Here is a 20,382-nt window from a genome sequence, read left to right as displayed (position 1 = left end):
GTTTTAAAATAAATCTAAAATATTAAGGATAAATTTTAATGAATAAAAAATTTTAGGTATAAAATTAAATATTAAAAATATTTAAAAAAAATCACAAACATTAGGAATAATATATTTTATCCAAAATTGAAGTTAAGAAAAAAAAGAAAAAGAAAAAGAGAGTGAGACAATATTAGAGAAGAATGAGAGATGATCTAATAACATTTTAGTTTGACAAAGATTAGCTAATATCTTTCCAATTTTGTCCTTTCTTTTCTTTTTACCTCTTACCACTTCTCTTTTTCGCTTTTTTCCTTTCTTTTTCCTTGCATCACTGCCACTATCAACCCCGAGCTCTTCACTTTTACCGCTATCACCACTCCCAGCTCTTAAATCCACCCACCACTTTTACCCTTCTCCATGCTCCACAACCAACCATCCCAATCAGATATCTTCACTTATCCCTTCAGTATTTTGATAATATTCCATAAATTTCAGCATTTTGATAACATGATTTATAATATTTCAAAAATTTCTGAATTTTTGTGGAGTATGGATAAGCATAAGCTATTGAATAAATCAGACAATTGGCATGCTGCTTGGCTCTAGATCCATGAGCATAGCCTTGGGAACGAACCTTTTTAGCTAATAGGAATGTTATTTTAAAAGCAAAATTAAAATGTTTTGAAGTGTCTGATATAAAACTGAGACAAAATAAGACTTACATGTAAAATTAAAACCAAATATAAACCATATGTTTATAAAATATACCTTTTCCTTAAAAATACTATCAATAATATAAAATCAATGATCATTGATATGATATAGTGTTGTTCATTACAAGAGGAACACGATAGTATTATCAAGTAGGAAGAAATCATAGAGTAGAACAATATCGAAACTAATCCCTAGAGATCTTGCATGATATAACAAGAAAACTTTTTTCTATTTTTCATTCAAGTGAAGCAATCTTCAATTCAGTTTTAACAAAAAAAAAAAAGGAAAAAAAAAAGAAAAGAAAAAACGTTTAAACAGGTTTGAACAAAATACTTTGATTTCTAATGTTCTTAGATCCGGTGTACATGTCCTTTAACAAGTTTCTTTAAAAGAAAACCAAACAAAGTTACCAGTTTGGTTTCACTTTCGTGGCAATTCTTGATGAGCATGCTATTCTCATATCTTACTAACATTGAATGATCGTTAAACTCTAAATGGTAGTTGCATTTTTATTGATTTGTAAGTCAGGCTGGAAAAAGTTTAAGAAAAATACCCAAAGAAACACCGACGCTACTTGAAGATTTATTGTTCCTAAACCGTACAAAACTGGTATATACAGCAAGCCTTATATATCCACAAGTAAATGGAAGTCTGCCACTTTCTTATTCTATACATACCGGATCCTACAGCTGCTGAATTCTGTTCACGTGTGATGAAAATGAAAAACCAACTATCCAAACTGTCTTCCCGAAATACGCGAACGTGATCAAACCATTTGGAAGAACCAGCCAAAATCAATAAAGTACCTAAATCAATTCTGCAGAGAAGTTATTCAGAATTCATAACTAAATGCCAAGTAACAAGAACGGCAAGGAGAGAACAGTATGCTGCCAAATGAACCACAAGTAGAAAAATTAAATAAATAAAACGAACACTCAATTGCAAAGCTCAAATATTGTTTCAGATCTGTTGATAATGCGGGATGCTTTGCACTAAGCTTTAAAAGAAAAAGTATCTGGGAATGCTACCCCCTTATGCAGGACCAAAAAGTACGTCTCTCACCAACTCTGCTGAAAGTTTTATATGCCTTTTCCAATAGTTAATATCTCTCACCAAAATTTTAGGGGAGGTGCCTTGAACGGCAATAGCATTGGGATCATCGTTAAGGTAATTGCTAGCACTGACATTTTCATGAAAGCATGTTAAGAAGGTATTTATTCAGCAGACTAGCCACAGCGCCAAACAAATTCAGAGATTTTGAGGATAAAGATAATGACAAGTGAAGGAGTTCCTACTCTCCATAAAAATCTCATGGGATCAAATAAACCAAATAGCATTTCATAACTAACTCAGAATGAAAGCAATGCAAAAATAACCAAATCCTAAAGGACTATAAGTTCAAACTCTAACATGGTTTTATTTTATTTTATTGTATTACTTTAAAAGCTGCAAGGGAAACACAACTCGTATAAAGGATTAGTTTCGCCGTTTCTCATAACAATTGAAAACCGGGAAGTCCATAGAAAAACAAAGCTTAAGCAGAAACGGAATAGAATACATTTAAGGAACAATAATAGGTAATCACTTACAAATTATTTGCTATGTTGCAACTAATTTTGTTTCCTGGGGCAATCTTCATAATCACATTGCTACTCTTTGCAGGTATTTTCATTCAGTTGAAATTGCTTTCATTTTTTTTCCTCAAATGCAAATTCTAGTTGTTTCTCCACGGACTTGAGAACAGCTGTTCGCTTGGATCTCAACTGGTATGGTGGAGATGCATTGTAAGCCTTGGGAAGGTCACTCTCATTGTCATGGCTTGCTGGATTCTCAGAGAACCTCCCAACCTCAGAACCAGAATTATCCTTGGTTCTCTCTGATTCATTAGAAGTACAAGAATGATTTTCTACCTTCAAAAGTTTACAAGGAGGGGTTTGTGTTTCGACTCTGTTCCGTCTCCTCCTCAATATGGAAGGAGTGTTTGGAAAAGTATCAGCAGCTTTTTTCAAAAATGATTCAGGTGTCTCACTGCATAATTCACTACCCTTCACACTAGCTGGAGTGAAGTAATCGATAGGCGACAACATCGGATTAGAGCAGTACTCATTCTGCAGGCTTAAAGAAAGAGAATCTAAAGGAACTGAACCACTTAACTGAGGCGGCTCATAACACAAAGAACCACAGGTAGGACTTTCTTGGGAGAAAGAAGTTCTGATAGACCTGCTGCTGCAACTCATTTCACAATTGTCTACACACCGCTCAAACTTTGAGTTTACACTTAGTCCAGAATTCTCAAAATTTGTCCCACAAGTTATTCTGAAATTAACTATTGACACAGGCTTTGAGTTGCTACAGGCGAGATCTATGTTGGATGATCCAGGTTTGCATTCTACACCGTCAGAATCAGCAGATTCATTAGCAGGAACACTTGAAGAATCACGAACATCTCTAACTGTCCCTGAGGATGACTGATTCATGCCACTCTCATCTAGCATACTAATAGTTGTAGGTTCAGATGGTGTTTTAACAGCTAAATTTAATTCTTTACTTGAACAAACAGGAATTGTTTTAGAAGTAGAAAGTCTAATTGTATCTTTGACAGCAACTTGTGCATTGTTCTTTGGCACTGGTGGAAGTCTTCCTGTAGCTAAATAAAAATCCAACTTTTTCTTCAAAGAACTATTCCAGTGGTTCTTTATTGCATTATCAGTTCTGCATAAGAGAAATAATGTAGAAAAAATATTAGCATTTGTGACGAATACAATTTAAATGCCATGGAATTTAACAACACAAAATTATCTCCTACTACTTGTGCACATATAATCAACAAAATCCGCATCCTTTATATAACTTTTATGTGATAGCTATTCCAACTATTCACTCTACAAAAATAGTTGAACCATAAAAGTGTGGTACTTCCATTATGTTCTGAACAACATTGAACAGATTTTTCAGCCCTAAAACAATGATGATGGACAAATCATTAAACTTTGTGTTGTTCAGAAGCCATATGAACTAAGAGGATCCTCGAAAACTTCGGTGCTTATTATGCTTAATCGACTTCCACATCAGTATGACAGCTGCAACTGTTTAGATGGATGCACAAAAAGAATATGAAACTGAACTGAGAAAGAAAAGAAACAGCAATAGTACAGGGCATTAAAGAGCCCTTGATTTCTCCTGTCCCCATGATAGTTCATAACTTCTTTACCTGTCTCTCTTTACACCAGAATTTGTTCATGGCTACACTGGCCATTGTTTACCAAGTTAAGACAAATTTGCTTACCTACAACCTCACAATAGGAGGTTTACTTTTACTTATCTTGAGTCACCAGCAGACATGGGTTGAGAAGCATACAATCATTTTAATGGAAATAGAGTTATGTTAGGATAGATTAATTTTGCTCAATTGACTTTATCCCTTTTCTTTGTTGTTTTTTTGTTTTCATAATTTTGTGACCTTTTTCTGCTTGTATTAAGAAGTACTTCTTTTATATTTATTTAAAAAAAAAAATGTAGGAAGAATACCTCCTCCTAGGAAAGCAAGAGGAAAATATCCACTTACCACCACAAAAACAATGAAATTCATGTTGAAAATCATTAGACAATGCCTCAAGATGATAACTCGTAATTTGAACAGTAACATCAAGATTTAAGCCCACTTCTTTTGCTTATCTATGTTCCATTATAATAAACAACAGAAATAATACGTAAGCATACCTTCCAGGAAGAACCTTGGCTATTTCAGCCCATTTGTTCCCATGGGTATGATGAGCATTTATCAGGGCCAATTCCTCGTCCAAAGTCCAGGCATCTTTCTTTATGTCAGGATTAAGATGATTGTGCCATCTGTAAGAATTTGAAAATGAAAGAGCAATTTTAAATTAAGCAGTCCCTGTGCAAAGCCACTAATAGTAATGACATCATTTTAAATTCTAGTCAACCTACCGCTCTCGGCACTGTTTCCCTATTCGACCAGGCAAAGACCTGGCTATAAGAGACCATTTTGTAGGCCCAAATTTGGAGACCAGTTCAACAATTTTATCATCCTCCTGCACAAAATAATATATATATATATATATATATATATATATTAACTTTTGAAAAAACTGAAGGAAAAAATTTATGAAAGACAGAACAGGTTCAACCTCCAATGTCCAAGGTCCTTTAACAAGTTCTGGATTGAGAACTTTTTGCCATCTGTGAAGGCATTGAACTTCTGTTCTATCAGGAAAATACTCAGCTGCATTTCATATTTTAAATTCAGGTCATTGAAATCAGCATAATGCTTACACAGTTACACTAAGCACTTAGAGTACCAAGCCACATAAACAACTTCCCATCATTCACAAACATAATCAATTTCCGTACATGGTGAATCGCACGGAAGATATTATAAGAGAGCCAGAGAGGCAAATACAGGTTGGGAAGTTTTCATTCCTGGTGGTTTAATTCTAACTTTTCTGCATTGCAACAAAGTAACAAGTTAATCAAATGCGTCCTCAAGCCTATATCTTTCAAATTTCATAATACACTTATTTTCTTAAACTGCAGTATTCTCTAGTTCCACTTTAGAACTGAATAAAACATCAATAATAGTTAAATGTAGAGGTTACAATAACATAGATATTCCGCTAAACATACATTTCATGTAACTAAGATAAAATATTAGTTGAGATTAATTTCAGAATGGATGATGGATACATACATTTCATGTAACTAAGATAAAATATTAGTTGAGATTAATTTCAGAATGGATGATGGATGGTTCAACTCTGTGCAATGAATATACTGGCAAGCAAAATGATAAAGAGTATTTTACAGTAAAAATCATGCATTTTACTGATCCAAAAACAGTTACTTATGATCAACAATATTACTCTCTTTGGGTCAAATGTATCATGTAATTTATATATTCATGTAAGCTGAAGATAGCCACTCTTGATTATAAGTCTATAACCAACTATGCAATGCCATATAAATCACACAAGATCATCACATAATTATTGAACTAGAATCTCCCCACCCCACCCACCCACTAAATTAATAAATAAATAAGCAATGTGGAAATAAAAAATCATGTCAGATAGAAACAGTAAAAATAAAAAAGTACCTATTTTCTTCCAATTCTTGCCCTTGTAAGTTGCAACAGCATTCCTTAATGTCTCATCCTGCACAAAATTGAAGAAAGGCATTAAGAGCAGATATTAACTTACATACAAGCAAGCAACAATGCAAGCACACATCTAAACAACAAAGAGAAGTGACAAAAGAATAGAAGTCTCCAAAGACAGAGTTAGAGAATAACCTCTTCTGCTGTCCAACCTCCCTTTGCACGCCTTATAGGGCCAGTGGTCCTCCTGAACAGAAAATATTCACACAATGAAAATCACAGCAAAAATTCAAAATAGATACATGTTCAACAATAAAAAGGAAATCATCTAGCAATGCAGATAGTAAAACATGCAGTAAAAGCACAAATAATTCATGATTAATAACGAACAACCGTAACACTGTAATCAGAAAGAAAGAGCTTAAATAAAGTTACCGGTGTGAGGGCGATGTAGATGCAGGGCTACACATCTCTGTGGACTTGTTAATTGGGCTGCCACTGCCTTCGGAAACAGAGGAGCAAGAAGCAGCAGTGGATTGCTTATTCTCCAGACAGCACGCTTCTGTTTTCAACTCAAGCATATCTCCTAAATTCAGCAACAACAAAAAAATACGGATTAAAAAAAAAAAAAACCGTATGCGAACACATGTAGCAATTCCAATCATATATCAATAATGAAAACTCTAAAAATACACCTCATAATACAAAATACCCCAGACTTTCAAATTGAAACACAAAAACAAACAGAAACCCAGATTTTTAACTCAATTATCACATCAAAACATTTAAAACAACAAAAATACAGTAATGAAACTCACACATAAACTTTGTGAGAAAGAGGTATTCTTGTCTTTTGAGGTTCTATCGCATGAAAGCAGATTCCACTCTTCTCATCACACCAATAACACAATCCCCTCCCCATCTCTTTCACTCTCGGCTTGGACAAGTCCCAGGCTTTCAGCGGCGATAGATTCGGCACCAGATATCTGGAGGTGTGTAAAGAGCAGCGGTGAGAAGTGGAAAAACCATAAAAAAAAAAACGCCGATTGTTCGTGAAGCTTTCCACAGAAATAGATGGATGGATGGATGGATTTGAAGGGCATTCAACATAATCTCTGATTTTGAGGTGATTCACGGAGAAAATAACATATTAGTGAGGTAAGTGTAAGTGTAAGTGGAAGTTTCTAAATGAGGTGCTCCACGTTCTTGCTCATTCCCGAAGTTGCCGTATTAGAGAAAGGGGAAAGGGCATGAAAAACTAAACACTTGTATTCAACGGAAAAAGAAATTAAAAAGGCATGACACAAATCAAACTCTGTTTTTTATGTCAAAAGATAATCGCGAAGACTCGATCAAACATCAAAAACAAAGGGAAAAAGAAAGAAAGAATTGTAAAGAGTTGGAAAAAAAAAACAAAGTAATTAAGTAAATAATAAGAACATAAAAAAGGTGAATTTCTCTGCATAGAGGGAACTACCTATGCTTGCAGAGAAGTGGAGGGAATCGAAGTGAAGCTCACAGAAGAATAGAAGAGGAGACCAGAGACCAGAATTGCTGCTCTTCTCTCAGCTACGGTTTCGCAAAATCCTCGACCGTTGAAACGAAGCGAAAAAAAAAAAGAATTTTAATTTTTTGTATCTGCTATTAAGTATTAACGTCTCCGTCTCTAGTAGCAGTGAAGCACCGACGTTTCCGTTAACTGCCGTTTAGTGCGAAAGCCGGCATCTTCTCTAAACCGTCAGACGTCACATAACGGCACTCCCAAAAACGTTAGGCATATAAAATTTTAGGGGTGGTAAAACGGGTTGAACCATCGAGCGGGTCGGATAGGATTTGGAGTCCGCCAAATTATAGCGGGTTTTGGCGGGGTGGGGCGAACCGGTCTGCCGGGTCGAAGATTTTTATTTTTTTATTTTATTAAATAAAAGAGTGATTACTATTATAAAATTAATAATTATAGAATTTTCAAACACTTTTTTTGTTTTTGTTTTTATTCTTCTTTTAGTTATTAACTTTATTTATTTTATTTTACAATTTTGTATATTTGTTCAAACTATGTAACTTACTTTTTAAAATAAAGATAGTTCTATTCACAAATATTATTTTGAACAATTTTACTGAAGTAAAAAATTAAAAAAAGGATAGTAAAAAATTATATTGTAATTTGACTATTTTTAATTTGCATTTAATTTTTTAATTATTATTTTTTAGTTAATTTTAATAAATTTTATTTAAAAAAAAAAGAGTCAAGCGGGCTAGCCCGCCGACCCGCCAATCCACCACAAAGTAGGGCAGGGTAGTATTTTAAACTTATTTTAGTTGGTGGGATGGGTCGGACCGCCCCGTTTATGAGACGGGCCTAAACGGAACGAAACGGATTGGAACAAGCCGGCCCGCTTTGCCATCCTTATAAAATTTGAACCTCAAACAATCATAACTCATAAGGCATTGAGGATAATGAGGTATACTTAACTATAAAAAGCCTTTCAAAGAAAAAAACTATAAAAAAGAAATAGAGAAAACAAACCTTGTAACTTTTGACGGATTTTTTGTGTGTCCATTATTTTTTTGATCTCCAAGTTTTAACAGATTTGGAGGTTAAGGAGGTGGATTAATTAATTGATTAATGAGTTAAACTGTTTACGTATTGGGCTTGGAAGGTTAGATCAAAGGTTGAGTGTATTTATTGATTTGGTGTTTAATTTTTTTAAATGCCATCACAATTTAAAAAAAAAATAAAAGACAGAAACTAAGCATAAAGATTAGATGTCATATCACAAAGTCTAAGATCTTGGTCTTAGTTGTGTGTTTTGCCATAACATTCGATTCATGACTGGTTGTACACTACACCAATATTACTTTCCGTAACATTCAAATTTTTTAAATCATATTTGTTATTTAATAATTAATGAAAAAGTGTACGTAATCAACAATATTTTTGAACAATGTGAATTAATAAGGTTAAAAAAGTAAATTAATTTTAAATTTAATCAGTAGCGTTAAATTTAATCAGTAGCATTAAATTAGAGTGTAGTGTATTTTTATTTGATTAGTAGTTATTCATATTATTCAAGATAGTCATTGTTTACCTAGCACTCCTCATAATTAATTAATTAAAATTATAATGATTTACAGTTAAATTCATAATAAAAAAATTAGAAAATAATATATTTGAGAAATTAATATATCTAATTTAAAATTTGAAAATACGAAAACATTAGCTATAGTAAATTTTTAACTGACAATAAACTACCTTTCAAGATATAGTCATAACTAATTTTATATTTATTGAATTTGAATGATCTTTAGTTACATGAAAAGATAAGAAAATTAGCTTTATTCTTTAAGTTTAGTAAAATTTAAATTTAAATTAAATTAAGTAGACAAATCTGTTACAAGTTCATAGTAGAAAATCGCGCTCTTATCAGCCAGACTGATATACTAACAGTATTTCAAAAATATCTCCTATCCGATTGACTTTGTTTAAGATTCATTTTAAAGCTAACTCAGTTCTCTATAAATTTGCCGCTGATAGCTATTTCTAAATTCCAAATGTAGAAAATTTTATAGCACTTGCAAAGTGATGTTTCAGCTTGGAGATTTCACCTAAACGCAAGTTAGATTCTCCTAACACAATTTACATACCTAAGAGCTATTTGAATCCTTCCTTTCTTATTCTATTTGTTTTGTTTTTTATACAAAATATTCTAGGTAACCTATCTTCTATTATATCTATAAATTGTCATTTATATACTTTTTTTACTTCATCATAAGAAAAATCATTATTTTTTCTCACTTTCTTATTCTCACTCTAAATTCTTCACCAAATTATTCACAAATATCACTCATATATTGTTCGGAAAGATATCCTCTTTGAACTATAAAACTACCGAATATGGAGATTTTCTTTCTATTTAGTCAAAGGTTCATACCTACATGAAAACATATGCAAAGTCTAGCCATGGATCAAGTTTCTCTTCGCTTACGAATTGTATCTATTTGCGTTGGAATATATATAGAATTTTTACAAACTTCACTCAAGGTAGGGGATTTTTTACTAATTTTTATATGTCATATCTTAAATATTTTTTAATATAGATGTTAGCATTACATGTCATGATATAACGTCTCTTCCCTTCATACGCCTTATGAATTATAATAACAATCTTATGTGCATTAAAGAGCTGAGAAAATGCTCCTTCGGTAAGGAAAGGTGATCCCCAAAGACAAGATAATCGAGATGATCCTTCGGTAAGGGAAGGTGATCGAATCGAGATGATCCTTCAATCAGGAAATGTGATCGGCAAACTTTTGGGATAAGAACTTTCGGTAACGGAAGGAGACTCCCATCAATTTTATATAATAATATATCATTGTTGACATAACTTTCTTCTTGTGTATGTCTAAATAACCTTGATTATAAATTGAACTGAGAAAATGATTCTTCAGTAAGGGAAGGTGATCTCCAAAGACAAGATATCAATATGATCCATCGATAAGAGAAGGTGATCGCCAAAACCTTTGGGATAAAAACCTTCGGTAAGGAAAGAGGACTCCCACCTTTTATACCGGTTTGAGCTCAATACCTTCCATAAAAGCTACGAGAAAAAGTAATGAAAAGTGTGATCATGATTGTTCTTCTTTTATCTTTTTTGTTTGATTTATGATTATGTTTATTATTTCATTCAAAGATCCTTCTTTTATCCAAAGTTTCTTTTTGTTTGATTTATTATATTGTTTAAGATCTTTATTTTATTCAGATCTATTTTGTTTGACTTATCTATGCCAATGTTACTATTCTTCTCTTATTTATTATTTATTTTGCCTTGCATTATGGCCTATAAGAACATCAAACCAAGGTTTATGAGTTTGCATTCTATATGTTTTAACGCTATAGACATTTTGTATGTGTCACATATGTCATAACATAAGTAAATGAGAAGCATCTAAAAGTCACACAACTCCGACTAACAAAGACTTTTGGAAATAATAATTGAACAACATTGCATCATCACTATTTTTATTTTAAAACTCAAAGTGGCTGGGGATGGATACGATGACACCATATAGACTACTAAGAAACTTTTTGTTTCTCACCCATCTCTCCGTATCATCTTCAGGAACAACGCAGTACAAAGTAATACACTGCTCGATTAAGGAGAAAAGACAAGTGTATTATTAGGAGCAAGATATCAAGGACGTAGATACGAAACGTTAAGCGCTTACCCAAATTCATATTAAGAAAAGAAGAATAGACAATGATTTTAGTCATAGTTGTACAAATTAAGAGAATTAGAATTTATTGTGTGTCTTGTTTTATCTTTATAAAGTTATTGCAATTGTGGCTATGATGTTTTTTTTCTATGATTATTTGATATGAGTAACGTTTGTCATTGTTTGTGCCTTTATAGTTTAGCATGCCCATTTTTCATGTTAGTATCTCTAGATCTACTCATATTTTTCAACCAATAACAATTTTAATAAAAACTAGTTATTCACTCTTATATATAAAAATTATTTAATATAAAGATATATATATATATATATATATATTTTAATTTTGTAAGGTTTGAATATCAACGACCAATATAATCCAAATAAGACTTAAAACCTAGTTTAAAAATATTATGAGCAATACTAGGGAACCAAAAGGGTATTAGCCAAAAATCAGCCAAATATCTTTGGGTGAATCCAAAATTTTTACGAGTTAATATATATGGATGTTTCTTCTGCTAAGTATCGAAATGTTTTTTTTTTCATACTAAATGGATGTTCTTTTATATATTTTTCGAATTTTTTTGTATTGCAAATGTGAATGTCTCTATTTCTTTAAGAATTTCATATATTTTTTTTTAAATTTTATAAATATTTAATTATTTTTGCTAAAATATAATTAGATGTTTCTTTTGTTAATTATTATTAGGATGTTTTTTTTCATACTAAATGAATGTTTTTTTTTATATTTCTGTAATTATTCAATTTTAACTAAGATCAAGTGTATAGTTTACAGTTTCTTTAATCATCAAAACAACACCTAAATATCCACCAAACTATAGGAGAACGAAATGCGCATTCCCCCTACTCATCATCAAGAAGATCTGACGAATATCAACACCCTTCATGAACTACAGGAAATCCAACACGTTGAACTTCCCGCTCAGCTCCACCGTGTCCTCCCCCACCTTTCTCAGCGCCTCCGCTTCTCCTCCCCTTTTAGAACAACTCTTCTGTCTCATCGTCATCATCGATATCACGTTTTTTGTTAGCATCATGAGTTCTGCCCCCATATCCACGGCCTCACCGGCCAACCCTTTCTTCGCCAAATCGCTAACGAACCTCTTCCTCTCTTGCTGCCTCACGTGGAGGAGCTGGTGGAGCATTTTGCCGCCCATGAGCTCCGACATGCACACCTTCTTCATGAACTTCCAATAGGATCCATACGGGACGAACACGAAGTTCTTGAATCCATAGGATAGGCTCTCCGCGGCTACGGTTTGTGTGTTGGGGGGTCGGAGAAGGAGGTTTCGTGGATTTTGAGGAACTCTCTGGTGACTTCAGCGGTGGAAGCCGTGACGCAAGGTGGAGAGGGTTGAGAGAGAGAGAGAGAGAGAGAGAGAGGGGGGGTCTGTGTGATTGTTGGAGGTAGGTAGGTTAATGTGAGAAAAGAGAGAAAGGTTTTTATAGGTTTTAATTAGGTTTATCTAATCAATTTTAAATTTTTTAAATTTTGAATTTAAAAAATTTAAAATTAATTAATTATTAATATAAATTAAATTTAAAAAATTTAAAATTAATTAATTATTAATATAAATTAATGTGGTTTTGTTTTATTTTTGGCTGGTAAATTTTTGGTTTCATATACTTTTCCAAATATTATTTTAAAAATATTAATCCAATAGAGAAATTCATGAATCTCGGGAACTAGATCTTGAATTCTTTATCATTGTTTCTACCAAAGCCCAAGGTATTAAGATTTAATATCACATTGTGTGGAACATAGCCAACTAGGATCACTCCCATCGAACCTAACCCAATAAGCTAGTCAAGTACCTCTACCCAATGGGTTGAATGGGTCGCTGTTTAGGATCCACCAGCTCAAGACCTACCCTGACTTTGGGAGCAAGAAGCCCCCCTTACTACTCCAATTCACAACATGCAAGAAAATAATGCCCCACCATGCAAAAATCACCCAACTAACAAGGGATTTAATTACTCATTATCTACAGACAAATTGTTTCTTATTGAACCAGTCAACATACCAGTCACCTTATAAATAGCTTATCACCTTAGGTAAATTTCATCCGGTTGACATACACCCCAATAAAAATACTTGTAGACTTTGGAATTGGAATCCCTTACATTCGTTCTAGAAGAAGATAACTCAATAGTCTGTGATGTTCAAATACCTCATTCTTAGGCCCATTCTCGTAATTCTTTTCCAAGTACACTTCGATATATTAGTGCAATTACATGGGATTAGAAGATAAGCCAATATCAATGGTGGATAACCACTATGTTGAAAGAAGGATGAAATTATATTCCAAGTCTTGCACTCGAACGTGAAGCCATGAGTGTTGCCCTCAGCCATTGCCACCACCCTACTAGACTTCACAACGGGTGGCCTCCTAAACTCATGTCCCACCACCTCACGACAAACCAACCAATTTGACCGCGATGGAAATTACGGGTCTTGGCCTAGACACCATGGTAGACTCGAGCAATTAAAAGTCGAGCTAGCATGGCAGAGAGAAGCAGAACAACAATTATGCCAAGAACTGTAACGACGATGAGAGACAAATGATAAGATCCACGACTAGAGGTAGAGCTCAGAGAAAAGGAGGTCGGAAGGATCATCACAAAGTAGATTACTACTACAGTAGTGAAGATTCATTTTTTAAGGCTATTGTGAGAGCTGAAGTTTCAAAAACTTCAAGAACAAAAAAATGACCCTCTAAGATTGTTCGACCAACGTCCAACATCGTTTGAGAAACTTCAGAAGTCGGATGTACTTGTCGTGGAGGCCTCAGATGCAACATGTTGTAAGGCCATTCTAATTAACTACATTGATAAAAGTAGTGCAAAAATGGTTTGACAAGTCCCATGATTCCAATCTCTCTGCATAGAATTTGTATTTCTAAATAAACTTTATTGAATTTCTCCATGTATACTCTAAGTGTTTTCTCTTGTTCTTGTTTTATGCCAAACAAGCGTGAAACATACTTTATCTTTTGGAATAAAAAGGTGAGCTAGAAAACTTTTAGCCAACTGGTCAAAACATTTGATCTCTATGGCAGATGTGAAAGAGTAAGTTGAATTGAGAAATACATTAATAAGATAGAAGCTACATGAATAAGGAGTTAACGCAGAAGGGCGACTTTAATTCTTAAATTATTTTAAAAGGATACCATTCTTTTACTCCTCTACGAGTTTCTTTTGTGGACGTCTACAAGGACATCTATCATATGGAGAAGATTCTCTTACCTCGACTTAGCAAAAATAATATAGGTCGAAACAAGTCAGAGTATTACGATACAACCAAATCTATGGCCACCACACTAATCATTGCTACAACTTGAAGAGTGTGATAAAAAGATTGGCCCAAGATGGAAGATTGTATAAGTATCTTGCCCCCAAAAGATCAGATAGTAGACTCTAAGATTCCAAGAAAAAAGATAAGTCAAAAGACCTAAAAAAGATCTAGGAGGGTCATGTTCATGTAATAGCTGAGGACATTGTCAAAGGGGGAACCACCAAATTCTTTCGCAAGAGGTACCTCAAGTAACTTTATTAGGTCAATGAGAATTCTAGGGAATCCGACCTACCAAAAATTATGTATCGCTTATCGAGATCGTGTGTTAGCCAGATAAGATATAATTTAAGCAATCAAAATATGCAACATACAAGTATACACAATCATAATAATATAATATACTTGCCCGTAGGCTTAGATTAATACACCCTCAATATTACATAAACTGCTTATTTATATAGGTATTTACAGACTCTATTACTTACATTAATAGGCCCTTCCCTCTACAAGAACAACCCTACTCTAGACTCCGTCTAACTTACATAAATATTTACAAACGATATTAGCCCTCTAAAAAGTCTATACAAAGCAAGGACAAAGATTGGAACTACTACTAGTCATAGCTCGATGATAGCTGAAGGAACATGGAATGTTGTGCTAAAGTAAATGGAGTCGTTCTGGCACGTCAGTAATGTTGTTGCTGCTCACATCCACATATTGTCCAAATGTTGGAAACTGAAAGAAGATCATGCCGGTCCCCATCTGCAGAATGAGAGAAAGTAAGGGGGGGTGAAAACCTAATGTTCCCAGCAGGGTACTAAGTAGCGGCGGTTGACGACAAAAACCCAATAGCGGTGACGGACCATCGGCGGTGACGAATGGCGGCAACTGGCACGAACGGCAATGGTGACGTGCGAAGACGGATCCACAGACGGCGATGTTAGGTCTTCCCTCGGTGACAGCCCTGGCAGCGACGATGCTCCCAAAAAGCGGCGACAATGGTAGCAGTGGCGGCTCTCTCTCTACCTCCATCCCCCTCTCTCTCTCTCTCTCTTCTATGACAACGACGACATTGACACCGATGGTGCCATTTTCCTCCTTCCCCCCTCCTTCTTTCTTCTTCTATTTCTCATTCTCTTATATTTTCTTTTTCTTTTCTTTTTCATGTGTGGGTAATGGGGTGAAAGGGTGGCGGCGTGTATGTGTGAGGGGGAGTGGAATATATGGATGAGTTAGGGTTAGGTAGAAAAATTAGGGTTTTATTTTAAAAATTTTAGGGTTTGGTAGAGTAAGAATTTTAATAAAAATAAAAAGATAGAGTAATAATTTAAAACCAGATGAAATACAAAATAATTATCTTTAAAATACCATTTTATTATCAACTTGTAAATTTATTTTCAAATAAATACTACTTCAATAAAAATTAGGGATAATCAAATTACTTTTTCCTTTAAAATTATAAATAAATATCGTAATCTAATTTCTAAAAATATGGGGGTCTTACACGGTTATATCATAGGGATATCCTAGTGGCATGATAAAGAAAAAGTAAAGTATGCAATGAAGCTTAGTTAGTCCATTCTCCAAGCTCTACTAAGGACAAACTACTCTGATAACATTTGTAACGAGCCTACTTCTAGTACGTCATGACCAAGTCTAGCCACCAGACGCTAGTATACGACTTATCTTAGGGATTCTAGATTAGATATACTAAAGGTATAATATGAGCCTAGATCACTTATTGCGATCGCGTGTTAGCCAGATAAGATATAAGTTAAGTAATCAAAACATGCAGCATATAAGTATACACAAGCATAGTGATATCATATACTTGCCCGTAGACTCAATTTAATACACCCTCAAGATTACATAAACTGCTTATTTATATAGAATTTTACAAACTCTATTACTTACATTAACAGGCTCCGACTTTACAAGAACTACACTACTTTGGGACTCGTCTAACTTATGTAAATATTTACAAAAGATACTAGTGGTGCATGATGAGTCCATATTTTCCGATATATTTTAGCTTGATTTGGATGAATTTTATCACATAAACTCACACTTATTCACCAAAATAGCATATTTTTGTGTTTGATTCCTAAATTGAACCTAAATGTGAAAACATGCAAGTTTGTGCTTAAATTGAGCAATTTAATTTCACTTTCATGCCACTCGATGCCATGACTTGTTTGTTGAGTGATTTCAGGTCATTGAGGCAAGATTGGCTAGGCAAAAGTGGAAGAAAGTATGTAGAAGGGAGAAAATATGAAAAAAACAAGGAAAAACACACAGCGAAGTGTGCGTGCGCACAAGCAAGCATGCGTGCGCACAAGAAGGAATTAGCATGTGTGTGTACGCATGACCACCTGTGTGTACGCACGGAAGAACATTCAGCTAAGTGTATATACGCATAGGACCCAACACGTGATTTCATTAATGAAACACGTGCAGTGCGAATTCTGGGGGCTTTTGGCCCATCTTGGAAGGCTTGAAGGCTGAATTAGAGTGCTATATCAAGGGAAATTCAACACTTATCAAGAGAGCTCACTTAGATAGTTTAATTTCATAGTATTAGGAGTATGAGTAGTGTAGAGTAGAATGCTCTCTTAGGGTTCTTAATTAGGGTTAATTATAGCATTTTATAGCAAGCTTTGATCTTTGATTTTGCTTCTTTACTTGTAAGTACTCTTAATTTCCTCTTCAATTAAAGCACTTTTACTTTCATTTCTTATGGTTCAAGTGACTTTGTTCATAATTGCAATTTTGAGTTTCTTGAAGTTTTGATTGATGAATTTAATACTTTCTTTATGCTTGATTGCTTGTCTTTTGTGGATATTGTAGATATTTGGTTATAGTTTTTTATTTTTCCTTATAATTTTCCTATGTTTTGTTTTTATGCACACAAGGTGTCTGTGAAAATGCCAACTATAGATTTTGAGTAGATTTTCCCACTTTGGCTTGGGGCTTGAGTTCCTAGGATACTAGAGTCATAATATCCGACATTTAGTGATAATTCTTAAGAAGTTAGTTGACTCTTGTTTCCATTAAAGCTAGCTTTTTATCAACTAGTTTAGTAAGTTAGCTAGGACCTATGGATTAAGGTCAATTGTGCTTGCTTGACTTATTCCTCGATGTTAGGGGTTGACTAAGTGAGATTGAATCATCATAATTATCATAGTTGTGGTTATGGCCATGATAGGATTCCTAGGATTCTTGATTTCCCAAGTGAAGGTTCTTTTTATGCATATCTTAGCATTTTCACTAGTTTTGATCTTGTTGCCTTTTTACTTGCATTAATTAAAATTTTGATCATTCCTCAGTTCTTTTATTTCTTTAGTTCCCTTAATCTTTTGTTCTTTCATTCTAAAACCCCTTTTTGTCCTTAACAACCGAAAGTGTAACATTTCAATTGCATTCCTAGGGAGAATGACCCCAGGTTTTACTACTCTCGGTTTATGTTTTGTATTTGAAAATCAAACTTTGATTGAGAGGATAGATTGTCGGTTTGGACTATACTCACAACGGAATCATTTTATCTAATTTTCGAACCGGCACCAAATCTGACTCGTCAGTGCACGAAACTGGCTCCACAGAATTCACACAGATAGACCAGCAAGTATACCAGATCGTCCAAGTAATGCCTGAGGTGAGTCAGGGTTGATCCCACAAGGATTGTTGGTTTGAGCAAGCAGTGGACACCTTGTAGATCTTAGTTAGGCGGATAGAAATTATAATTTGTCACGAAAAGCATATAAAACAGATAATTAGAACATTACTGGGTAGATAAGAATTCAATGGTGATAGAATGGATGAGGCTTCGGAGATGCTTTGTGTTTCTGGATTAACTTTTCTTATTGTCTTCTTCAATAACCTTCTGATTCCTTCAATGGTAGCCGTAACTGATTAAATCATGTCCTCTCATCAAATTAACCTCCTCTACTGTAGCAATCTACCACATTAAGATGACTCATGTCCTCTCATCAAGCCACTCTTAGGTTTCTTACTGTAGCAAAAGATGAAGCTCTAAGCAGTCCACTCCCCTTCACGATCCTACTCAAGGTGCCACAGACAAGGCAGATCTTCTGGATCAGAAAGTGCCGCTTTTCTGACTCTAGCCTTAACACCACAGAAACTTCACACACCCATAGTCAACGGGATTATATGTCACATATCCAAAGTTGCTCAGATGCTCTATTGGAATCCGCAATGCAATCTCTAGCTTTAGTTCAACGTTATCCAGGTCAGGAATTGCACAAAACCCATGTAGAACAAGCGTGATTGTCATGGGTCACTCTCAATTCATAAGATGAAGAACGAGGTTGCATAAGAGAATAGAATCAGACATATTGAATAAAAATAGTAATATTATTGATCCATGAAATTCAGCAGAGCTCTTAACCTTAACCTTAGGAGGTTAGTGACTCATACTGTACAAAAGTGATAATGAATTCGAATTGGGGAGGAATATGATCCTAAAATTGGGTAATCTTCTCCTATATATACTAATCTAATAACTAAGGATTACAGAAATATAATAGACTAGTCTTAGGGGTGCGACAATCCACTTCTGGGGCCCACTTGGTGAGTGTTTGGGCTGAGCTTGAGTGTTTCCCACGAGCTAGTACCCTTTAGGGGCGTTGAACGCTACCCCTGGGCTCCCTTTTGGGCGTTGCATGCCAGCTGCTCCCTTGTGGGCGCTGAATGACAGGAATAGGGTTGGTGGCTGGTGTTGAACGCCAGTTTTGGGCCTTTATTTCCAAAGAAAAGTATAAACTATTATATATTTCTGGAAAGTCCTGGATGTTGGCTTTCCATAGCCATTAAGAGCACACCATTTAGACTTCTGTAGCTCTAGAAAAGCTCCTTCAAGTGCACGGAGGTCAGATCCTGACAGTATCTGCAGTCCTTTCTCTACTTCTGAATTAGACTTTTGCTCAAGCTCTTCAATTTCAGCCAGAAAATACCTGAAATTATCATAAAATACACAAACTTAAAGTAGAATCCAAAAATGTGAATTTTGCACTAAAACCTATAAAAATAAAATAAAACTTAAACAATACATAATGAAAATTATATGAAAATGATGCCGAAAAGCGTATAAAATATCCGCTTATCAACTAGCCTTCTAAAAAGTCTATTACAAAGTGACGATAAAGATTACTACTACTACCACCACTACCACCACCACTACCACTACCACTACTACTAGCCATAGCCCGATGATAGATGACGGAACATAGAATGTTATGCTGAAGTAAATAGAGTCACTCTGGCATGCCAGTAATGTCGCTGTTGCTGGCATCCATATACTATCCAAATGCTGAAAACTCAAAGAAGATCATGCCGGTCCTCATCTGCAGAACGGGGGATTGTATAAGGGTGAGAACCTAAGATTTTCAATAGGGTACTAAGTAGAAAACTAAGTGGTTCTGCAGCCTAAGTCTAAGAATTTTGCAGTTACATTGGCAAGCAAGTACAAACATGGCTAAACATAGTAGATTAGTAATCACAAAATACAAGAAGCAAAGATAATTCACAATCACAGAGAATATGCATAGAATACAAATACAAAGAAAATGCCTTATGCGCAAACAATATGATGCATGTTTGTCCTAAGTAGACCGTGAGTTCACGTGTCGGTTGACTACCTATAACCTGACGTTACCTGGGACTGAACCCAAATATGATTTTTCCAACAGCGTACATTTTACATACACACATATTGGACAAAACCACGTATATTATGGGAACCAGAAATCGTCGCAGAGTTTAATGCCATAGTATGCTAACAGTTGGAAAAACAATGTGCATTTTGATGGGTGTTCCCACCATCAATCTCAATAAAGTAGTGGCTAAGAGAGACACCACCACTACCTGTGCCAAACATAAAATCTAAAAGGGCATACATTCTGAAATCTTAATATTTCAAAATCTTTCTTCTTATAATACCTTATTTTATTCTTAGTGTGAACCCTTTTCTCTTCAGTCTTTCAACATAATTACAATGGTGTCTTTCCTTTACTAAGGGACTCGTTTA

General features: G+C 34.6%; 1 protein-coding gene across 3 annotated transcripts; it reads right to left on the bottom strand.

The window, feature by feature from the left end:
- Nucleotides 1–1,112: 1,112 nt before the first annotated feature.
- LOC130973173 (transcription factor MYB3R-3-like) lies at nucleotides 1,113–7,427 on the bottom strand. 3 transcript variants are annotated; one of them, XM_057897608.1, is made up of 10 exons: nucleotides 7,287–7,427; nucleotides 6,628–6,795; nucleotides 6,245–6,395; nucleotides 6,005–6,056; nucleotides 5,810–5,867; nucleotides 4,845–4,939; nucleotides 4,645–4,748; nucleotides 4,417–4,545; nucleotides 2,286–3,408; nucleotides 1,113–1,513 (listed from the first exon to the last, which is right to left on the bottom strand). In XM_057897608.1, the coding sequence occupies exons 3-9, from the start codon at nucleotides 6,388–6,390 to the stop codon at nucleotides 2,385–2,387; spliced, it is 1,608 nt and encodes a 535-aa protein (XP_057753591.1). In that variant the 5' UTR covers nucleotides 6,391–6,395; nucleotides 6,628–6,795; nucleotides 7,287–7,427; the 3' UTR covers nucleotides 1,113–1,513; nucleotides 2,286–2,384. The 3 variants fall into 3 exon arrangements, with proteins under 3 accessions (XP_057753591.1, XP_057753593.1, XP_057753592.1); XM_057897610.1 differs by having other exon boundaries at nucleotides 1,113–1,502; XM_057897609.1 differs by lacking the exon at nucleotides 6,628–6,795 and having other exon boundaries at nucleotides 7,287–7,401.
- Between the last annotated feature and the right edge of the window lie 12,955 nt (nucleotides 7,428–20,382).

The sequence above is a fragment of the Arachis stenosperma genome, chromosome 4 (assembly GCF_014773155.1).
Source record: "Arachis stenosperma cultivar V10309 chromosome 4, arast.V10309.gnm1.PFL2, whole genome shotgun sequence".
In the NCBI taxonomy this organism is placed as follows: domain Eukaryota; kingdom Viridiplantae; phylum Streptophyta; class Magnoliopsida; order Fabales; family Fabaceae; genus Arachis; species Arachis stenosperma.
Note: the sequence above shows the minus strand (reverse complement) of the source record. Positions and strands in the feature narration are given on the sequence as shown.